Source organism: Cyanistes caeruleus, chromosome 3, assembly GCF_971803275.1.
Source record: "Cyanistes caeruleus chromosome 3, bCyaCae1.hap1.1, whole genome shotgun sequence".
In the NCBI taxonomy this organism is placed as follows: Eukaryota; Metazoa; Chordata; class Aves; order Passeriformes; family Paridae; genus Cyanistes; species Cyanistes caeruleus.
In genome coordinates, this window is record NC_141703.1 from 1584650 (window position 1) to 1604879 (window position 20230).

The 20230-nt window shown below is 41.7% G+C and overlaps 1 protein-coding gene across 4 annotated transcripts in view; it reads left to right on the forward strand.

Moving 5' to 3' along the window:
* The window catches only part of RCAN1 (regulator of calcineurin 1), a 35811-nt gene extending 22759 nt beyond the window's left edge, over nt 1-13052 (forward strand). Inside the window, exons 1-5 of one of the 4 annotated variants that reach the window (XM_086883921.1) lie at nt 2323-2570; nt 5256-5429; nt 7531-7690; nt 10317-11073; nt 11319-13052. In XM_086883921.1, the coding sequence (XP_086740047.1) occupies nt 2484-2570; nt 5256-5429; nt 7531-7690; nt 10317-10474 (579 nt within the window). In that variant the 5' untranslated portion in view covers nt 2323-2483 and the 3' untranslated portion in view covers nt 10475-11073; nt 11319-13052. Of the gene's footprint in view, nt 1-2322; nt 2571-5255; nt 5430-6253; nt 7353-7408; nt 7691-10316; nt 11263-11318 lie in introns of those variants that run through there. The other 3 variants (XM_086883919.1, XM_086883917.1, XM_086883920.1) reach the window with 3 other exon arrangements.
* Nucleotides 13053-20230: the final 7178 nt, after the last annotated feature.

Here is a 20230-nt window from a genome sequence, read left to right on the forward strand (position 1 = left end):
ACAAAATGGAACATACTAGGAGTGATTTCTTCAGAGTTTTAAAAAGGCAAATTAAAAACATTGTGTCTATCAGTAGGACTTAAATGTTTCTTTTAAATCTGGAGAACACTGTGGAAAAATTCTCAGACCCACTTGGTTTGTTTGTAGCCAGATTGGATTAGATGACAGATTTTGAAGGGTGGCTCCTGAAGTCATTTTCCCTGGCTCTCAGTAAATTGTAGGAGGGTGATCAGAGAGATTTTTACTCTTTTACTCTTCCTGAGCTCCAGGGCCAGCAGTGTCCCCCAGAGGTGCTGCAGTGACCCAGCTTGGGCCAGGAACCTGCTCTGCTCTCTCTCAGAGCTGCAGCGTTGCCGGTGTTGTGCAGCCTGTTTTGTGCTCAGGTGATTCATGGCCATTCCTTCCAGGTGAGCATCCCAACCTCTGCTTTATGGAGTCATTGCCTGTTCCTTCCACATCCCAAATATCTTGAGGATACCTGGCAGCAGATTCCAGGTCAGGGACAGGATTTAGGATGTGCTCGGTGTGGTTTTCTGGGATCAGAGGTGTCAGGGCTGGTTGTGAATCCTGAATTTCTGTGTGTGCCCAGTGCAGAGCTCTCATCCCATCCTCCCTGATGGAATTTATCCCGTTCTTCCCAGAAAGGAGCCTTGGCAGGATGGATTCCCCATCCCTGGAGGTGTCCAAGGAATGTCTGGATGTGGCACTCTGGGCTGGGGACAGGGGGGTGATGAATCAGTCACAGGTTGGATTTGATAGCCTTGAAATGCTTTTCCAACTCCAGTGATCCTGGGATTTTTTAAGTGAGGACTTCCGAGAAAAAGTTCTAAGAAATTGTATTTTATTCTTTTCATGCTGTGGTAACTTTTAACCTAAGAACAGCAGAGAATTTGACTTTAAATTTAGCAAGTAGACCCCCTAAAAATGGAGAATAGTCTTCTAAAAATCAATCTACTTCTAAAAAATTGATAAACTTTTGAATAAACTTCATGTGAAAAGTTAAATATTGGTGAAATCAGGTTTTAAACTTGGCACTGTGCATTGTTTGCAGGTCTTCCTTAAAACTTGGTGCTTCTGTCATAAACCTGTGTTAAAACAGAGTGAACTAAAGGCACTTGAGATTTTGGCTGCATTATCATTTTGGAGCATAAGAGAGTTTCAAATAGCTTGTGAAAGCTTCAGTTTATAAACTTCATTAATTACTTGAAATGCTGATGAGTTTTTTTAATGGTTCTTGATTAAAAAAAACCCCAAAAAAACCACACGAAACAAAAAAGCTCCCAAAAATAATCCACAAAAACCTGTGTTCTGTACTGCTTTTTTTTTGGGAAAAGCTTTGAAACTGGGATACAGGTGCCCCAGAAAATGTCAGGAATTTGGGTTCCACACCTGCTCCCTGCTGCTGTGTCTCAGGTTCTGGTATAGATTGCTGAACAAGCCCCTGGTAGGAAAAAAGAAGCAAAAATTCCCCTTCCTAATTCAAAATATTGGAGTAAAAACACTCACTGAAGTAATGATTATTGTGGCTTTATCTAGGATTTTTTTATTTTATCTAGGAGATAAAATAGAGTTATATATAAAATATATAAATATAAATGTAAAAACATATATATAAAATATACATATATATATAATATATAATATATATAATATATATAATATATATATATAATATATAATATATATAATATATATAATATATATAATATATATATTATATATCTATCTATCTATATCTATATCTATATCTATATATATATATATATATAAAATCCTAGAGTTTATCTAGGATTGTTTATGAGTTTCTAAGAAGTTTTTAGGGAGAGAAAAGATCTGGAAATTCCTCAAGCAGCCCCCAACAAAACCCTCCTGGCTTTATGAGGCTGGGAAAGAGTTTTTAATAAGGCGAGAACGATAATTAACCCACGGAATCGCTTTGAAGAAGCTTCCAAATAAATCCTCCTTGTGATGGGATGAGAATCATTTTCCCAAATCAGTCTGAGACTTCAACCTGTGAGCATTTCATGGAACAAGAAGCGAGCTGTGGGATTTATTTTCCATCCCCAAGGAATCAGGAATTGGGCACTTTTCCTGCTCCCTTCGCTCCATTCCCGCAGCGTTCTGCCCAGGCAGGAACATTTTCCATCCCAGCTCGGAGTGGGAGCTGCATGGAATTACTGCCAGTGGAAACTATGCTGCAAGATCCTGGCCACAGCAGCTGCCCTGCTCAGCTCAGCTGGATTTTCCATGCTCCTGGTAATTAGCAGAGGGAAGCTGACTAATTGCTGACGTCACCTCTTTCCAGTCCCGCTTATATTTTGTTCCCGACTCCTTCGGAGCGTGCAGGAATTCCCTGTCACACACAGGATGCTCTGAGAGCTTTGGAGTTTTATTTTTCACCAAGAGCTGGAGTGGTTTTGCTTTATAAACTCTACGTGCAGCAGGCAGAGATCCTGAAAATCCCGGGATTTCTGAATTCCGAAATGCATTTCCGTAATTTCCATTACAGTTTCAGCTCGCTCATCGCCTGCCTGGCGGATGGGGAGATCTTCACCCAGCCAGAAACAAGGGTACGTTTCACGCCTTCATCCCCGGCAAATCCTGCTGCTCCAAACGGGATTTGCACTTGGAAAAAAAAATTCCAATTTATCCTGAAAGTCTTGAAGCAGCCTGATGTGATGGGGATGATTCCAGCTCTGGGAATGATTCAATTTTAGATTTGTGTGGTTGGGAAAATGATCTCAAACTTTTCCCTCCAGACTGCTTTGACTGCGTTGTGTATTCTGAATTTTCAGCAAATATTTAATTCTAATATTAGTAATTATATAATTTTTAATGATAGCAAAATCCACTAATTTGTGATCCATTTGCTGCTTCTCCTGGGATTTTCTTTTTTTATCCTGGTAAAACGATAAGAAATCTCCTTAGGTCTGTATTTAGCTGATTTGCAATAGAAAATAAGAAATAAATAATGCAAATATAAAATAATATAAAGTATTTGTCATGTTACAGTGAATTGTTAATCAGTTCTGTTAGTGTGTTGTTACTGCTGAGATCCCTTAAGTATCTTAAATAAATATTTAATAATGTAAATGTGAAATAATATAAATAAGTAATGTAAATATAAAATAATATATTTTATTAAAATTAAAATTTACAGTGAATTGTTACTGCTAAGATACCTTAAGTATCTTAAAGAAATAGTGTAAATATTTAATAATGTAAATCTAAAATAATATAAAATATCAGTCCTTTTACAGTGAATTGTTACTGCTAAAGTACCTTAAGTATCTTAAAGAAATAGTGTAAATATTTAATAATGTAAATCTAAAATAATATAAATAAGTAATGTAAATCTAAAATAATATAAATAATAAGTAATGTAAATCTAAAATAATATAAAATATCAGTCCTTTTACAGTGAATTGTTACTGCTAAAGTACCTTAAGTATCTTAAATAAATAGTGTAAATATTTAATAATGTAAATATAAAATAATATAAATAATGTAAATATAAGATAATGTAAAATATCAGTTGTGTTAGTGAGTTGTTACTGCTATTAAATAAGATACCTTAAGTATCTTATTTAATAATGTAAATATTTAATAATGTAAATATAAAATAATATGAATAATAAGTAATGTAAATCTAAAATAGTATAAAATATCAGTCCTGTTACAGTGAATTGTTGCTGCTAAGATGCCTTAAGTGTCTTATTTAATAATGTAAATCTAAAATAATATAAATAATAAGTAATGTAAATATAAAATAATATAAAATATCAGTCATGTTACAGTGAATTGTTACTGCTAAGGTACCTTAAGGACAAAAACAATTTATTTTTTTTCTTTAGTGTCATAGTGCCACAGTGACATTTTTGACCTCTCTAATCACATTTTAATTTTAAATTCAATAATAAATAAATAAATTCTTTAAAGTAACAGATCTCTCTGGGTTTAAATACGGAATGAGAACTTGGAAATGCAATTTTTGGGTGTATTTTCATCCTGCTCCTGTTTCAGAGCTCATTCTAAAGAAGTTGGAGAAGCAGAACAGCTCTGATTTTAAAATCTCTTTGAAATGCAATGATTTTATACCCAGCTGTGGTGAGTGGAGCTTCTCAGGGAGAAAAACAAAATTCTGAATTAATTTCTGCCTTCTTAGGTAATTTCCCTGCTTTTTTTCCCCCCTCCTAATTCAAAATATTGTAGTAAAAATCCCTCACTGAAGTAATGTTTATTGTGGCTTTATCCTGAGTTTCTAGAAAGCTTTTAGGGGAGAGAAAATATCTGGAAATTCCTCAAATTTGAATCCTGACCCCGTTGGAATAAAACACTTGGGAAGGGCCTGGCAGCTCCAGAGCCTCCTCTTGTGGCTTGGAGTCCTGCAGGGAGAGTGGAAACACTCTCCAAAAATTCAGTTTAAAATAGCAGGAAGGCAGGAGACGTTCATGGGCTTCATTCTGGCTGCTGAGTCACTGAAAAAAAATCACATTCAGCTTGAAAATCAGGATTTTTTTCCATTATTTCTCTGTCAAAACTTGTGTCAGTTCGCTTGAAATTTGAATATTTGGGCAAAAGCTCAAAAAAAACTTCTTTCAAGTTTTTTGGGTATTGATTTTTTTAGGAAACATTTCTTTTCAACATCTCACTGTGGCTAAATCCAGCATTTATTCCTGATAATAACATACTAAGTGAAAATATCATTTATTAATAATAATAATAATAATAATAATAATAATCTCTTTTAATGATAATAATCTCTTTGATAAGGTAGAAAACTTTATCCTAGAAAGAAAAAGGAATGAAGCTGTTACAATAATCAATATTCAAGAGTGGTACTTTGCCCTTAATAATAACTTTTCATTTATGATTAATTTCTTCATTAGTTATTATTTATTATTAATAAATAATAATTGTTAAACACTTATTTATATATAATATATAATATATAATATACCATATATCATATATCATATATCATATATCATATATAATTTAATATAATATATAATATATAATATATAATATATAATATATAATATATAATATATAATATAATCTAAATATGTAATATAATATAAATATATAAAAATATAAATAGAAATGTGAATATAACTATAAATACAGATATAAATATATAATACAAAATATAAAATATAAATATAAATATTATGAAATATATATTAAATATTAATAATTATTAATTAATTAGTGATTAATGCTGATTTTTCCCTCTGCTCTTTTCTCTCCAGGCTAAATTTGAATCCCTGTTCCGACCCTACGACAGGGACCTCACCTTTCAGTATTTTAAAAGCTTCAAAAGAGTGAGAATAAACTTCAGCAACCCCTTGTCTGCAGCAGATGCCAGGATCCAGCTGGACAAGACAGAATTCCTTGGAAAAGAACTCAAACTCTATTTTGCTCAGGTAAAAATAAAAAATAAAAAGCTTTTTTTTTTTTTTTTTGGGATTATCCTTGGGATGATTAAAGCTTCCTTTGTTCTGACTCCCAAAAATCCTCCAGCTGATGGTTGTTTGGAAAAAGTTGGGGTAACAGGGTTGGAAAGATGATGGGAATTTTGGGAATTTAACCCTTTTTCTTACATTTTTCCTTTCTTTTTCTGGAGTTTTTCCCAAGTTTCTGGAAATCTGGGAGTTGTTTCAAGTACTTATTAATTCAGCATCCCAGAATTCTCCCAAAAAATCATTTTTTTATCAGATAAATTAGAGAATCTGAAGTTGTTCCAGAGCTGCCTGGATTTGGAGGCTGTTGGTATTTCTCATTTCTTGGTATTTCCCATTTCTTGGGTAATCTTGGATGGGAATGAGCACATCCCAAGAATTTAAAGGGAATGTGGGGGAGGCTGGGTGGGCTCTGCCAGCATCCAGGGAATCCCTGGGGATCCAAGGTGTGGAGCTGCCCATTCCATGCCTGGAGCTGCCCATTCCAGGCTCTCCCTGCCCATTCCAGGCTCTCTCTGCCCATTCCAGGCTCTCTCTGCCCACTCCAGGCTCTCTCTGCCCATTCCAGGCTCTCCCAGCCCATTCCAGGCTCTCCCAGCCCATTCCAGGCTCTCCCAGCCCATTCCAGGCTCTCTCTGCCCATTCCAGGCTCTCCCTGCCCATTCCAGGCTCTCCCAGCCCATTCCAGGCTCTCTCAGCCCATTCCAGGCTCTCTCTGCCCATTCCAGGCTCTCCCTGCCCATTCCAGGCTCTCCCAGCCCATTCCAGGCTCTCCCAGCCCATTCCAGGCTCTCCCAGCCCATTCCAGGCTCTCCCTGCCCATTCCAGCCTTGGCATCTCCCCCAGAGCAGCTCTGGAGCTCTCTGCTCCTGCAGAAATTCAGCCTCTGGCAATCCAGCTGCTTTTCCAGCTGCTTTTCCCTCTGAAAATTGAGTGGGAAAACGAATCCAGGAGTGTTGGACCCCACCACGATCGGGGTTATTTTTATCCCTGCTGGAATTCCCTCCTCTCTCACTTTTGGGGATGGTTCCCAGCGCTGTTTGTCCTTTTGTCTCCGTTCTCCTGCTGCAGCTCCCAGCTGTTCCATTGGAAGGGAGGAACATCCCTTTGGAATTTCCCTTGGAGTCTGATCCTGGCTGCTGCTGCCACCCTGCGTGCTGGGCAGGGCACGACATCCCTGCCCCCTTCCCAACCCTCTGAGCCCGGGATTCAGGGATCGATCCCAGGGATCCCAGGGATTCAGGGATGATGGGGATTACAGGGATCACAGGGATTCAGGGATCATATGGCTCTCAGGGATGATGGGGATTCAGGGATCATATAGATACAGGGATCTCAGGCATTCAGGGAGGATGGGGATTCAAGGATACAGGGATCTCAGGGATGATGGGGATTCAGGGATCACAGGGATCTCGGGTAGAGGGATTCAGGGGATCACATGGATACATGGATTCAGGGATCACACAGATTCAGGGAGGATGGGGATTCAAGGATACAGGGATCTCAGGCATACAGGGATCACATGGATTCAGGGATCACAGGGATCTCAGGGATCTCGGGTAGAGGGATTCAGGGGATCACATGGATCCAGGGATCACACAGATTCAGGGATGATGGGGATCACATGGATTCAGGGATGGGGATTCAGGGATCACAAGGATCTCATGGATTCAGGGGTCACACGGATTCAGGCGTCACACGGATTCAGGCGTCACAAGGATCACAGGGATATTGGGCATATATGGATTCAGGGATCCAGAGATCACAGGGATCTCAGGGGTTCAAGGATCCTAGAGATTCAGGGATGCCAGGGATCTCGGGTACATGGATTCAGGGATTTCAGGGATTCATGGATACATGAATCTCAGGGATTCAGGGGTCCCAGGGGTCCAGGGATCTCAGGGATTCAGGGGTCCAGGGATCTCAGGGGTTATGGGATTCAGGGATCTCAGGGATTACAGGGGTTCAGGGATCTCAGGGGTTATGGGATCCAGGGATCCCAGGGATTCAGGGACCCCATGGATCCATGGATGCAGGCCCAGGCTGTGCTGTGCTTCCCCTGCAGACTCTGCACATCGGCAGTTCCCACCTGGCCCCCCCGAAGCCGGACAAGCAGTTCCTGATCTCTCCCCCGGCGTCTCCGCCCGTGGATTGGGAGCAAGTGCAGGACGCCACTCCCGTCATCAACTACGACCTCCTGTATGCCATCTCCAAACTGGGGCCAGGTGAGGACATGGCAAACACCCCCCAACCTCCTCAGTGCTCTAAAACCCTTCCAGAAAATTGATTCCTGTTTATTTATATTTCTGTGTCTTTTTGGTTTTATTTCTATTTTTATTTCTATTTTTATTTCTATTTCTATTTCTATTTTTATTTCTATTTCTATTTTTATTTCTATTTTTATTATTTCTATTTTTATTTCTATTTTTATTATTTTTATTTTTATTTTTATTTCTATTTTTATTTTTATTTCTATTTCTATTTTTATTTCTATTTCTATTTCTATTTTTATTTCTATTTTTATTTCTATTTTTATTTCTATTTCTATTTTTATTTTTATTTCTATTTTTATTTTTATTTCTATTTTCATTTTTAGTTTTATTTCTATATTTATTTCTATTTTTATTTCTGTTTTTATTTACATTTTTATTTCTGTTTTTACTTCTATTTATTTTTATTTCTATATTTATTTCTATTTTTATTTCTGTTTTTATTTCTGTTTATTTTTATTTCTATTTTTATTTCTATTTATTTCTAGTTATGATTTTATTTATTTGTAATTTGTTATTTATTTCTATTATTTTAAAAAATATTTTTATTTCTATATTATTTATATTTATATTTTCTTTGTTTATATTTTCTATTTATTTCTATTATTTCTCTTTATTTCTGTTTCTATTTTTTTCTATTTCTATTTATTTCTATTTATTTTATTTATTTCTGGTTTTGTTCCTGTTTATTTTTATTCCTATTTATTTTTATTTTTATTTCTATTCATTTTTATTCCTATTTCTATTTTTATTTTCTTCCTGTTCATATTTTTTATTTCTATTATTTGTATTTCTATTTGTTTCTATTTATATCTATTTCTATTTATTTTTATCTATTTGTTTTTATTTCTATTTATATTTATGTCTATTTATTTTATTTCTATTTTTATTTCTATTTTTACTTTCTGTTTATATTTTCTATTTATATTATTTCTATTTCTATTTATTTATATATATCTATATATTTATTTTTATCTATTTCTGTTTCTATTTCTGTTTATTTTTATTTATATTTATTTATATTTCTATTTATTTTTGTACCTATTTCTATTTTTCTTTCTATTTTTATTTTCTTTCTGTTTATATTTTCTATTTCTATTTATTTCTATTTCTATTTATTCCTATTTCTCTTTCTATTTATTTTTATCTATTTCAGTTTTTATTCCTATTTATTTTTATTCCTATTTATTTTTATTCCTAGTTAATTTTGTTCTTAATTATTATGAAATATTGTTACCAAACATTTTATTTCACAATTTTTACATATTGTAAAATTTAGACACAATCTTTATATCTTATAAAATTTAGACACAAGTTTTAAAATATTATAAAATGTATATATATATTATAAAATTTAGACACAATTTTTAAATTTTTATATAATTTATACACAGTTTTTATACATTTCTACCCAATTTTTTATATACTTTTAAATTCATCCAGAACTTTTTACATTTTATCATTTTTCCATCCTGGATAATCCACTTCCCATCAAATCCCTCCGGCTGCTCTCGATTTTTCCCCTTTATTCCTCCCCCGTTTTCCCATTTCCAACCCCATTCCAAAGGCTCCGTGTCCTCTTCCCTCAGGAATCTTTTCCTCAGGAATTTTTCCCTCAGGAATTTTTCCCTCAGGAATTTTTCCCTCAGGAATTTTCCCTTAAGGAATTTCTCCCCCCTAAGGAATTTTTTCCCATCGAGGGAATTTTCCCCCCTAAGGATTTTTTCCCACCTCAGGAATTTTCCCCTAAGGAATTTTCCCTAAGGAATTTTTCCCGCCTAAGGAATTTACCTTAAGGAATTTCTCCTAAGTTATTTTTCCCTAAGGAATTTTTCCCCCTTAAGAAATTTTTCCCTAAGCAATTTTTCCCCCTAAGGAATTTTTCCCACCTCAGGATTATTTCCCCCCTAAGGAATTTTCCCTAAGTTACTTATCCCTAAGGAATTTTTCCCCCCTAAGGAATTTTTCCCTCCTAATTTATTTTTCCCAAAGTTATTTTTCCCCTAAGGAATTTTTCCCCCTTAAGGAATTTTCCCCTAAGGAATTTTTTCCTAAGGAATTTTTCCCCCCTAAGGAATTTTTCCCCCCTAAGGAATTTTTCCCTCCTAATTTATTTTTCCCTAAGTTATTTTTCCCCTAAGGAATTTTTCCCCCCTAAGGAGTTTCCCCCCTAAGGAATTTTCCCCTAAGGAATTTTTTCCTAAGGAATTTTCCCCCCCTAAGGAGTTTCCCCTAAGGAATTTTCCCTCCCTAATTTATTTTCCCCTAAGGAATTTTTCTCTAAGGAATTTTTCCCCCTAAGGAATTTTCCCCATAGGAATTTTTCCCTAAGGAATTTTCCCCCCTAAGGAATTTTTCCCCCCTAAGGAATTTTTCCCCCCTAAGGAATTTTTCTCCCCTAATTTATTTTCCCCTAAGGAATTTTCCCCTAAGGAATTTTCCCCCCTAAGGAATTTTCCCCCCTAAGGAATTTTCCCCCCTAAGGAATTTTCCCCTAAGGAATTTTTCCCTAAGGAATTTTTCCCTAAGGAATTTTCCCCCCTAAGGAATTTTTCCCTAAGGAATTCTGCTCCCTTTCCAGGTGACAAGTACGAGCTGCACGCCGCCACTGCCACCACTCCCAGCGTTGTCGTTCACGTGTGCGACAGCGACAGCGACCTCGAGGGGGACACCAAGAAACCCAAACCCAAAACCATCCAGACCCGCCGGCCCGACTTCGCTCCCGCCCCCCTCAGCTGAGCTCCAGCCGCTTTTCCAAGGATTCCGAGGGAAAATCCCCCGGGGAAACGGCGCCTCCCGGCTTTGGCAGCAGCGAGGAGGAGAATTCCAAGCTAAGTTGGCTCCAAATGAAGGAATTCCAGGCTCAGTTTGGCTGCCGGGTGTTGATCCACGAATTCCCGGATCCCTGGGAACAAAGGATGGGAGAAGGGGACGTTTTGGGACATTACAGGACAACACTGGGATTCTTTTTTTAGGGGGAAAAGCAGTTGGGGGAGGCTTTCCTTGTTCTGATTCCCAGAAATCCTCCAGCTGATGGTTGTGTGGAAAAGCTTGGGATAACAGGGTTGGAAAAATGATGGGAATTTTGGGAATTTAACCCTTTTTCTGACACTAGGTTTTGTGCATGTTTCTTCTTGGTCTTCTCAAGTAATTTGCTTTTTTTTCTAGAGTTTCTCCCGAGTTTTTGGAAATCTGGGAATCAAGTATTTATTATCTCAGCATCCCAGAATTCCTCCTGGATGTGTACATACATGATATATTTATATTTGATTTTATTGGAGCTCCTTTCCAGCAGGATCCAATTCCTCCAGCACCTGCTTTTTGGTGCTTTGGAAATTGTGCTTTTAAAATTTGAACCTTTGAAATTCCTGCAGAAGGTTTTGAAATTGTGCTTTTAAAATTTGAACCTTTAAAATTCCTGCAGAGGGTTTTGAAATTGTGCTTTTAAAATTTGAACCTTTGAAATTCCTGCAGAAGGTTTTGAAATTGTGCTTTTAAAATTTGAACCTTTAAAATTCCTGCAGAGGGTTTAGAAATTGTGCTTTTAAAATTTGAACCTTTGAAATTCCTGCAGAGGGTTTAGAAATTGTGCTTTTAAAATTTGAACCTTTGAAATTCCTGCAGAGGGTTTAGAAATTGTGCTTTTAAAATTTGAACCTTTGAAATTCCTGCAGAGGGTTTTGAAATTGTGCTTTTAAAATTTGAACCTTTGAAATTCCTGCAGAGGGTTTTTAACCTGGCAAAGCGATGGAAAAAAAAAGGTGCAATAGGAGAGTTGGTGGAATTCCATGGATTTTAAATTATTGGAAGTTCAGGTAATTTATATCTTCAATAAGATTTGTTTGGGAGCTTTGACTTTGGGAGGGAAAAGGACTCAAATAACGCTGATGGTGCATTTTCAGAGCTGGGGTGTTTTTGGGGAAAAAAAAAAAAAAATTGATGGAGAAACTTGAATCTGCATCTTTGGTGAGTAAAGATTTGATAGAGATTTGATAGAGATTGGAAAAATTCCACCCAGGAAGCAGTGAGGAAAGCTGGAGTGCCTTTTCCTTATCCATTCCTACTCCAAGCTGCACACTTGGATCTTTTTCTACTGAATATCCAGAAATCTGAATTTTCTGAGCTTTGCTTCCAAACTCAGCTGGGATGAAACGTTTCTAAATGCCAAGAAATGCTGATTTAAGCAGTGGCAAATGTGGGAGAAGCTTTAGGGTTTTTTTATGGCAGTGTTTAAAGGCTCCTAAATGCAAATTTCAAAGAAGAAAGATGGCAGAAATATTTTATTACTGTTTTTTAAACTGGAGATCCTCAACTTGAAACAGGATTCAGGATTTTTGGGAAGAGGTAGGAGTTGCTATCCATGGAAAATACCACTTGGGGGTCCTGGAAAAGGGATGTTTGAGGCTCTCATTGTGTTTTTGGGAATCAAACTGTGGCTCTCTCTTGGTTTGCTTTTGCCACACTTGGTTTGAGAAGCGATTGAAACAAATACTGCCTGAAATTCCTGGTTCTCACCTTGGTTTTTTTTTTTAATTAATATTTGTTTTAAAAAGAACAGAACCATTCCAGGCTCAGGGAAACAGGGTGTTCTGGAAGGCCTGGAATTCCTGACTGGAACAGAAATCTGGGCCTAGAGACCAGGAATACACTGAATTTTCTGCTCTAGCTTGGATTGTTATTCCCTGGAAACTGGAACAAAGCCTGGTTCTGGTGTCTGAGTGGCCCTGGTTCCCTGGGAGCTGTTGGGAAGAGCAGATTCCATGGATTGCTGGAGCTGGACACCCAGGAAAATCAGATTATTTTGGGTTACCCCCAGCTGGCTCCACGTGCTGCATTCGACACCCAAAAGAGAGGAATTAAGTGGAGGAAAAACTTGGGAGGTTTGTCACAACTGCCTTGAAGCCTTTCCAAGACTTTTCCACGTCTCTCAAACGACTGCTGGACTTTGTGTCTCACCACATCCAGTCCAAAACATTGGGAATAATCCCAGAAATCACAGCATGAGTTTGGCAGCACAAACCCAGGTGGCTGCTGCTGTGTTTCCTACAAAAGCAGAGCTGCTTTTCAATCCAAACCATCCAAAAAAGTCTGATTTTTGTTATTTGAATACCTGATCCCTGAGGTGGGAACCACAGAAATCTTGGAATGTTCCTGGTTGGATCTGCCACCTCCTGTCCTCTCGACTCCAGCGTGCTGCTTGCTTTTTTTCTGGTTCTTTTATTTTTGTAATGTTCCAATGGATGCTTAGTTGGTATTTTATACACTTGGATAGCACGGGGCAGATTGAAATTAAAATATTTTGTTGTCTTCTTGTAAATGTCCTGGTGTTTCCTGCATGGAACCACTCAAAGTTTGGCGCCAAAATGGGAATTTTCAGCTTCCAAAGGGGCAGAATGTTGTGCCAGGCCCTCATAAATTGATTCCCAGAAAAGCTTTTCCAGCTTTTCCAGAATTGCCTGATCTCCAAAAGTGAGAATCTGCTCAGGAATAAAACCCAGTGAGGGATATTCCAGTGAAAACCTGATTTTTCTGTGCCTCAAGTTCCTAATAAAGGTATCAAGGTCTTCCTGCTGCAAAATAATCCCTCTGCATTCATAATACATTAAATATTTTTATATATAAAAAAGAGAATAATTTGAGGAATATTTGAAGAATAATTTGAATTTTTTTCCAGAGAAGTTCTGGATTCCCCATCCCTGGAAATGTCCAGGGTCAGGTTGGATGGGGCTTGGAGCAATCTGGGTTAGTGGAAGGTGGAATGAGATGAGCTTTAAGGTCCCTCCATCCCAAAACATTCCATGATCCCATGATTTTTAAGCTCTTGGAATATGAAAATACATCTGTATTTAAATGGCTTTACCTAAAAACTTTTAAATCTTTTTGTTGCAAAAGAAATGAAGGAAAACCACAAAGGCTTTGCTATGAAGGGATGGAAAAAGGAATTCCTGGTACTCAATTAAAGCCTTTCCTCGTTAGCAAGTGAAGGTAACGAGCTCTGAAGGAGCAGAGTTTGTTTTTAATCACTTTTGTTTTCCAGCACCCAGTGTAGGAACTTTGCTGTTTGAAACTGGATCAGTCCTTGTGTGCCAGGGGTGGGGAAGGAAGGAAGGAACTCCAGCAGCTCTGGAAACCTTTGAACAATTTTTGGATCATCTTTGAACAATTCCAGCAGGGATTTTGCCCTTGGCACCTTCACCTGCCTGCTCAAGTTCTGCTTTTTGCTTCTCTTGGGGAACACAAATTCTTCATTTCTGCTTTTATCCTGCCTTGCCCAACACACTTCAGGAAGATTTTCCAGAGAATTATTCCTTGCTAATGTTTTTAATAAATCATAATTGGCTCTGGAAAGACAAAACAATGATAAAGACATTCCCCAAGATGCTGGTAAAGAACATTTTGACATGAAACTTTCAGATAATTCCCAGTTTTCAGTGTTCCAGGGAGTGAGGCAGAGGTGACTCCAATGACAGGATGGAGCTGCCAGGGCTGGATTTATCTTCCCAGACAAAATTTCCATTGATAAGGGGGGGAGTCTCTAACATTCCAGACTTTCTGTCATGTTGAGATATTCCTGCCAGGAATTCCTTTTGTGTGGAGTTCCTTTGGAGCTGGAAAACACATCCTGGGAGGAGCAGCTGAGGGAGCTGGGGGGGTTGGAATGGGCCAGAGGAGGAACCTCAGTGCTCCCCAAAACTCCAGGAGGGGCAGGGAAAGGAGAGGAAACGGCCTCAAACTGCACCAGGGGAGGCTCAGATTGGAGACTGGGAAAGGAAAATGGGATTGGGATGAGCTGCCCAGGGCATGGTGGAGCCCCTGACTCTGGAATTGTCCAGGAGGAGTCTGGATGTGGCCCTTGGGGTGATGCTGGTACTGCTGGGGTGGGACTGGATGCTCCTGCAGGGCTCTTCCCACCTGGAATATTCCGGGATTAGAGTTTTAAAGCAGGAATAAAGCTCTGGCTCTGAAGGATTTTCAGAGGTACGAGGAGGTGCCCGTAGGTGGAGCTAAACACCCAACAACGGATTTATCCTGAATGAAACCAGTTCCAGGCTCAGCCTCCAGCTCTGGCTCCCATCCCCACAGCAGATGTGGAAAAGCTCTTTGCCATCCCTTCCAGCCCCCAGCATTCCATGATTTTGTGATCCCACCTTTACAAACTGCCTTTGTGCACTCCTCTTTGGAAATCTGTGCTTTGAAGGAGCACATGGGGCCACACACAGAGGCCGGTTCCAGATGGAAAAGGTGAATTTTGGGCACCACCTGAGGCTCCAGGGTGTGTGGGATTTACAAAACAGTCCATCCAAGTAATTCCCTGATGGGAAGAGGGAAACTCAGAGCCCGTTCTAGAGCCTGAAGGGGCTCTGAAAAGGAGGGAGAGGGATTTTTACATGGGCAGAGAGTGCCAGGACAAGGGGAATTGTTTTAAATTGAATGAGGGCAGGGCTGGATGGGATTTTGGGCAGGAATTCTTCTCTGGCACGGGGTGCCCAGAGCAGCTGGGGCTGCCCCTGGATCCCAAGGCCAGGCTGGACATCCCACCTGGGATAGTGGAAGGTGTCCCTGCCTGATCCTGAAAATCCCTTCCTTCCATTCTCCTAAGTGAGAATTCTCTTCAACAGCAGCAAGGATTATTTTGACTTTTCCTAGGAGCTGAACCACGCTGGGTTGAGCCTTTCTAAGTAAAGCAATGATCCATTTATTGATGTTATTTGAGTGGGAAAATCCAGGACTTGCTATAAAAAGCAGCTTTTCCTGCTCAGCAGCACAACCCTCCCCAAAACTGTTCCAGTCCCTTCCCTGGAAGGTGGTGGAAGCCTGGATGGCTCCAGGTGCTGCCAAGGCATGGAAAGTTCTGGATTCCTCTCCCACACAGCCCAGTTTGGCAGAGGGATTACCACTGCCCTGTGCTGCACCTGCTCTTTAATCTGCAGGACAAATTCGAGCTCTCTCCTGAAGCAGCAGGAGCCTTTGGAGCTGGGAGGTGCAGGAATGCTGGGCTGGGAACTTCCTGAGCTCCCTTGGGAGCTGCTCTGTCATTAAAATCGTGTCAAAGTTTCCATTCTGCCCTGCAAGGAGAGAGTTGCCAGAGCTGAGCTCCTGGAGAAGGGAGGGTTACTCAGCAAATTGCTTGGGTGGTTTTTAATTAGGATTTTAATATCCTGTGGGTTTTTAGTGTTGTCTGAGACTTTGGAGTCTCAGCTGGGGCTCATCCAAATGGGTTCCAGACTTTTCCGGTGGGAACAGCATTCCTTGTGTCCCTTCTGGAAGGTTCCTTGAGCTCAGGCTGGGCCAGGGGAGGCTCAAGGTGGGCAGCAGCAGGAATTTGCCCATGGAAAGGGAGCTCAGGCCTTGGCAGGGGCTGCCCAGGGAGCTTTGCAGTGCCCATCCCTGCAGGTGCCCAGGGAAGGGCTGGACGTGGCACTCAGGGCTCTGGGCTGGGGACAAGGTGGGCATCGGGCACAGCTGGGACTCCCTGGGCTGGGAGGGCTTTTCCAGCACCAGGAATCTGTGAAATCCAGGACAGGACATCTTGGGCAGTGCCTTGTTCCAGCCAGAGCTGCCTTACACAGGCTGGAAATTCAATTAAAATCCAGATTTTTTCCCTGCAGCTTTTTTCCTCTCTAACAAGAAGTAAAATTCCTTCCAAGTGTCCTTCACCACACCTGCCCCAATTCCCTCCAGGACTCTCCATGTCCTGCCAGGCAGCAGCTTTGACCTTCAGGGTGAGAACCAGGAGGATCCTGCAATTCCCTGCTCCAGGAATTCTGTTCCTCGCATCCTCCACCAGGCACAGGGTGAGCACACAGCGTCTCAAATTGAGAAATGACTGCCATGCACAGAACTTTCCTTGCAGCTTTTTGAGTTCCCTGCTTGTTCCTGCAGCTCTTGAGATCAGGAGGAGCAGCTGAGGAAGGGTTGGAATGGGACAGATGATTCCAGAAGGAGGAGGAGGAGGAGGAGGAGGAAGGAGCAATCAAATACTCTGATTAATTGCCCACCAAAGCTCACCAAAGGTGATGTTTTTACTTGGCAAATATCAGGCTCCAGAAAAAATCTGTCCCAAGAGCTGCAGTGTGAGCAGAAACTCAGCTGTGAGAGATGAAAAGGTCGGGAGGAACAAATCCCTGTGCCCAAGTTGGGGGGCAACAGGAACAACCCCAATCCACGGCTCAGCTCCCTGGCACAGGGGAAGCTCTCAAGAGCTCTTTACCAGAACACTTTGGAGATGAAATCCTACTGGAAATCCATTCCTTCCACCCCAGTGCAGGCAGGATTGACGGGAGTTCTGGGAAGCTGAGTCCTCTCAGGAGCGGTGTCGGGAACAGGGATGGAGCGAGCAGCAGTGCCAGCGTTACCTCAGCCTTCATTTGTCCTGCTGAGTCACCCAGAGCCCGGCTGCTGGGCACCAGGAGAGCCTCACAAGGGCTGGATTTGCTCCATTCCCAGGGGATAACTCCTTATATTCCCAAGGATGCTCCAGGGAGCTGCTGCCTCCTGCCCAGGGGGTGGGAAGGGATTCGGTGCCGTTATCCGACCTCGGCATCTGTCACCACAAACCTCAGTGCTGCTCCAGCTGAGCCTGCAGAACCCTGGATCCTGGCTCTGGGAATGGCAGATGCCAGCTGATCCCAGCCTGGCTGCCACCAGGGCTCTGCTGTCTGTCAAAGCCACTTCCTTTGGTCCCAGAGGTCTCCATTTCCCGGTGCTCCGTGGGATGAGGCTGCCAGAGGGAGCAGCAAATCCTGCTCCACACGGAGGGGTTGGGACAGAAAACACGAGGAGAGATCCCAGTTCAGGAGATCCCAGCATCAGGCCAGGGACAAGCATGGAAACATGGAATGGGTTGGGTTGGGATGGACCTTAAAGCTCATCCCATTCCACCACAAACCATGGCAGGGACAGCTCCCACTGTCCCAGGAGCTCCCAATGTCCAGCCTGGCCTTGGGCACTGCCAGGGATCCAGGGGCAGCCCCAGCTGCTCTGGCAATTCCATCCCAGCCCCTGCCCACCCTGCCAGGGAACAATTCCTGCCCCAGATCCCAAGATCCAGCCCTGCCCTCTGCCCCTGGCAGCCATTCCCTGGCTCCTGGCCCTGCAGCCCTTGGCAATTGTCTCTCTCCAGCTTTCCTGGGGCTCCTTCAGGCCCTGCAAGGCCACCCTGAGCTCAGCCCAAAGCTTCTCCTGGCCAGGCTGAACAATGGCAGCTGGGCCAGCCTTTGCTGCCAGCAGAGCTGCTCCATCCCTCTGCTCATCCTGGAGCCTCCTCTGGGCTCTCTCCAGCAGCTCCAGCTGCTCCCTGGGCTGGGATCTGTGCATGAGCAGCTCCAGGATTGGGGACAGGATCCATGCTGGGAGTCCCTGTGTCCCAACCCAACCCATGCACTGGTTCCAGCCTCAGTTAATTGTGTTTTATCAATCAAAGTGAAAGGCCAGGGGATTTTTCTTTGGGAGAGGAACAGAAGGCTTTTGTGCTGGGTTTGCTGTGGGTGGAGCAAGGAGGAAGCAATCCTCCTCCTTTTGAACTGCAGAAAACTCCCCAATGATTTGCCCTGCCTTTGCCCTCAGTGCATTTGCTCTTTTGGCCAGTGGCTGTTTGGGGCATGGAGGCGAGTCCTGGCACACCCTGAAAGGAAAACCAGCCTTGGGGTGACACACCTGGCCAGGGGTGGCTGCTGGAGGCCTGGCCCAGCCACCACAGACTCGATCTGTGCTCTCCAGAGTGGAATTGGGAGCTCACAGAGGTGCAGATTGCATTTACAGGATATTTTTCCTAGGAAGAGTGGTCAGGCCTTGGAATGAGCTGCCCAGGGTGGAGTCTCTTTCTCTGGAAGTGTTCAGGAGTTGGGATGTGGCCCTTGGGGTGATGCTGGTGGTGCTGGCTGATTTTGAAGGTCTCCCCAGCCCCTCCCTCTAATGTCCTTTTTCTTTTCTTCAGACATAAAAGAAAGAGAGGGAAACACATTTATCAGTCATGCAAAGTGCAGCAGAAAGCTCAGGAGAAGGAAGGAGCTCTGAAGTTCAGAGAGCTTAGAAAAGTTGTGTTTTCCCCATTCTTGGAAGTGTCCCTGATGGTTCTCTGACCCTGTAAATCCACATTTGCAGGTAATTTATTGTTGATCTCAATTTTTTTTTAAAAAAAAAGCCAACCCCAAACCCAGCCCAACCCATTCGGTGATCCAAACCCACTGGAGAAATTGGATGTTGCAGCTTTAATTAAGCAGAAGTGTTGATACCTTGATTATTTCAGGTTTGTTTCTTGGTATTTGAAGCAGGTTTGTGTCCTGGTTTATTGACAGGTGTGATGAGCAACATCCAGATCATGGAAACCTCTGCAAGGCTGGACTGGGACAGGGTTTGGAACAACCTGGGAGAGTGGAAGGCGTCCCTGCCCATAGCAGGGATGGGATTTAAGGTCCCTCTCACACCAAACCATTAGATCTAATTGTGTACGTGAATTTTTGGGTGAGAATCAAAAATAATAAAATCCCATGGAATGTTTTTCCATCACATGGAAAAATCAGGGGTTGATTTTGAACTTCAAGTGCAGTAGAGCAAACAAAGGTTTCCTTTCCCAGCCTCTGCTTTGCCCTAGAAAGCTTCACTTTGAGGGACACCTCTCTTTGACTCTTCTCAAGAGGTTCCCTCATCCCCCACAATTAAATCATGGCTGTCAACACCTTGAATTAATTTGCCATCAGAAAGTTCATTACATTTAATAAAGGATGGGAAGCACTGGAGATGATAAAGCTCAGCTTTGCTAGGACAGAGCTGAGTGGAGGAGAATTCCAACCAAACCCCAGCATCCAGGCAAAGGATTAAAGTGTTCCCCCTCCTCCCATCCCTTCATCATTCCCAGTGATGGTCACAGGTGGTTAAAACTCCTAAATGGACAAGAATCCCACTTATTTTGGGATAAAAGGTGGTGCCATGCTGAGCTTTTTGATGGGAATGGAGCTGGTCATAACAGCAGGATAAAAAACATCCCCTTGGTGAGATCTGCTGGAAAATATTTGGATGGTAAAAGAGTTCCATTCATGGGTTTTGATTAATGGATGGTGTTTGGAAACGAAACTTTCCAAACAAAAGGAATAATGTGCTATATCTGGCTGAGGGGTGGATCAACAGGAATTCGCTTTTTCCATTTCCTTGGGTGAAACAAACAGAGGAGGCTTAAAATTAGTAAATTCTTTAGTCATGGCATTAGGAATGGAGTAATCACAGAGTTATGGAATGGCTGAGTCTTAAGGATCATCCAATTCCACCCCTGCCATGGGCAAGGACCCCTTCCACTGTCCCAGGCTGCTCCAAGCCCCATCCAAGCTGGGACTGAACACTCCCAAGGATGGGGCAGCCACAGCTGTTCTGTGCCAGGGCCTCTCCACCTTCACAGGCAGGATTCCTTCCCAATTTCTAATCCAAAACTACTCTCAGGGTGGGCAGCAGCAGGAATTTGCCCATGGAAAGGGAGCTCAGGCCTTGGCAGGGGCTGCCCAG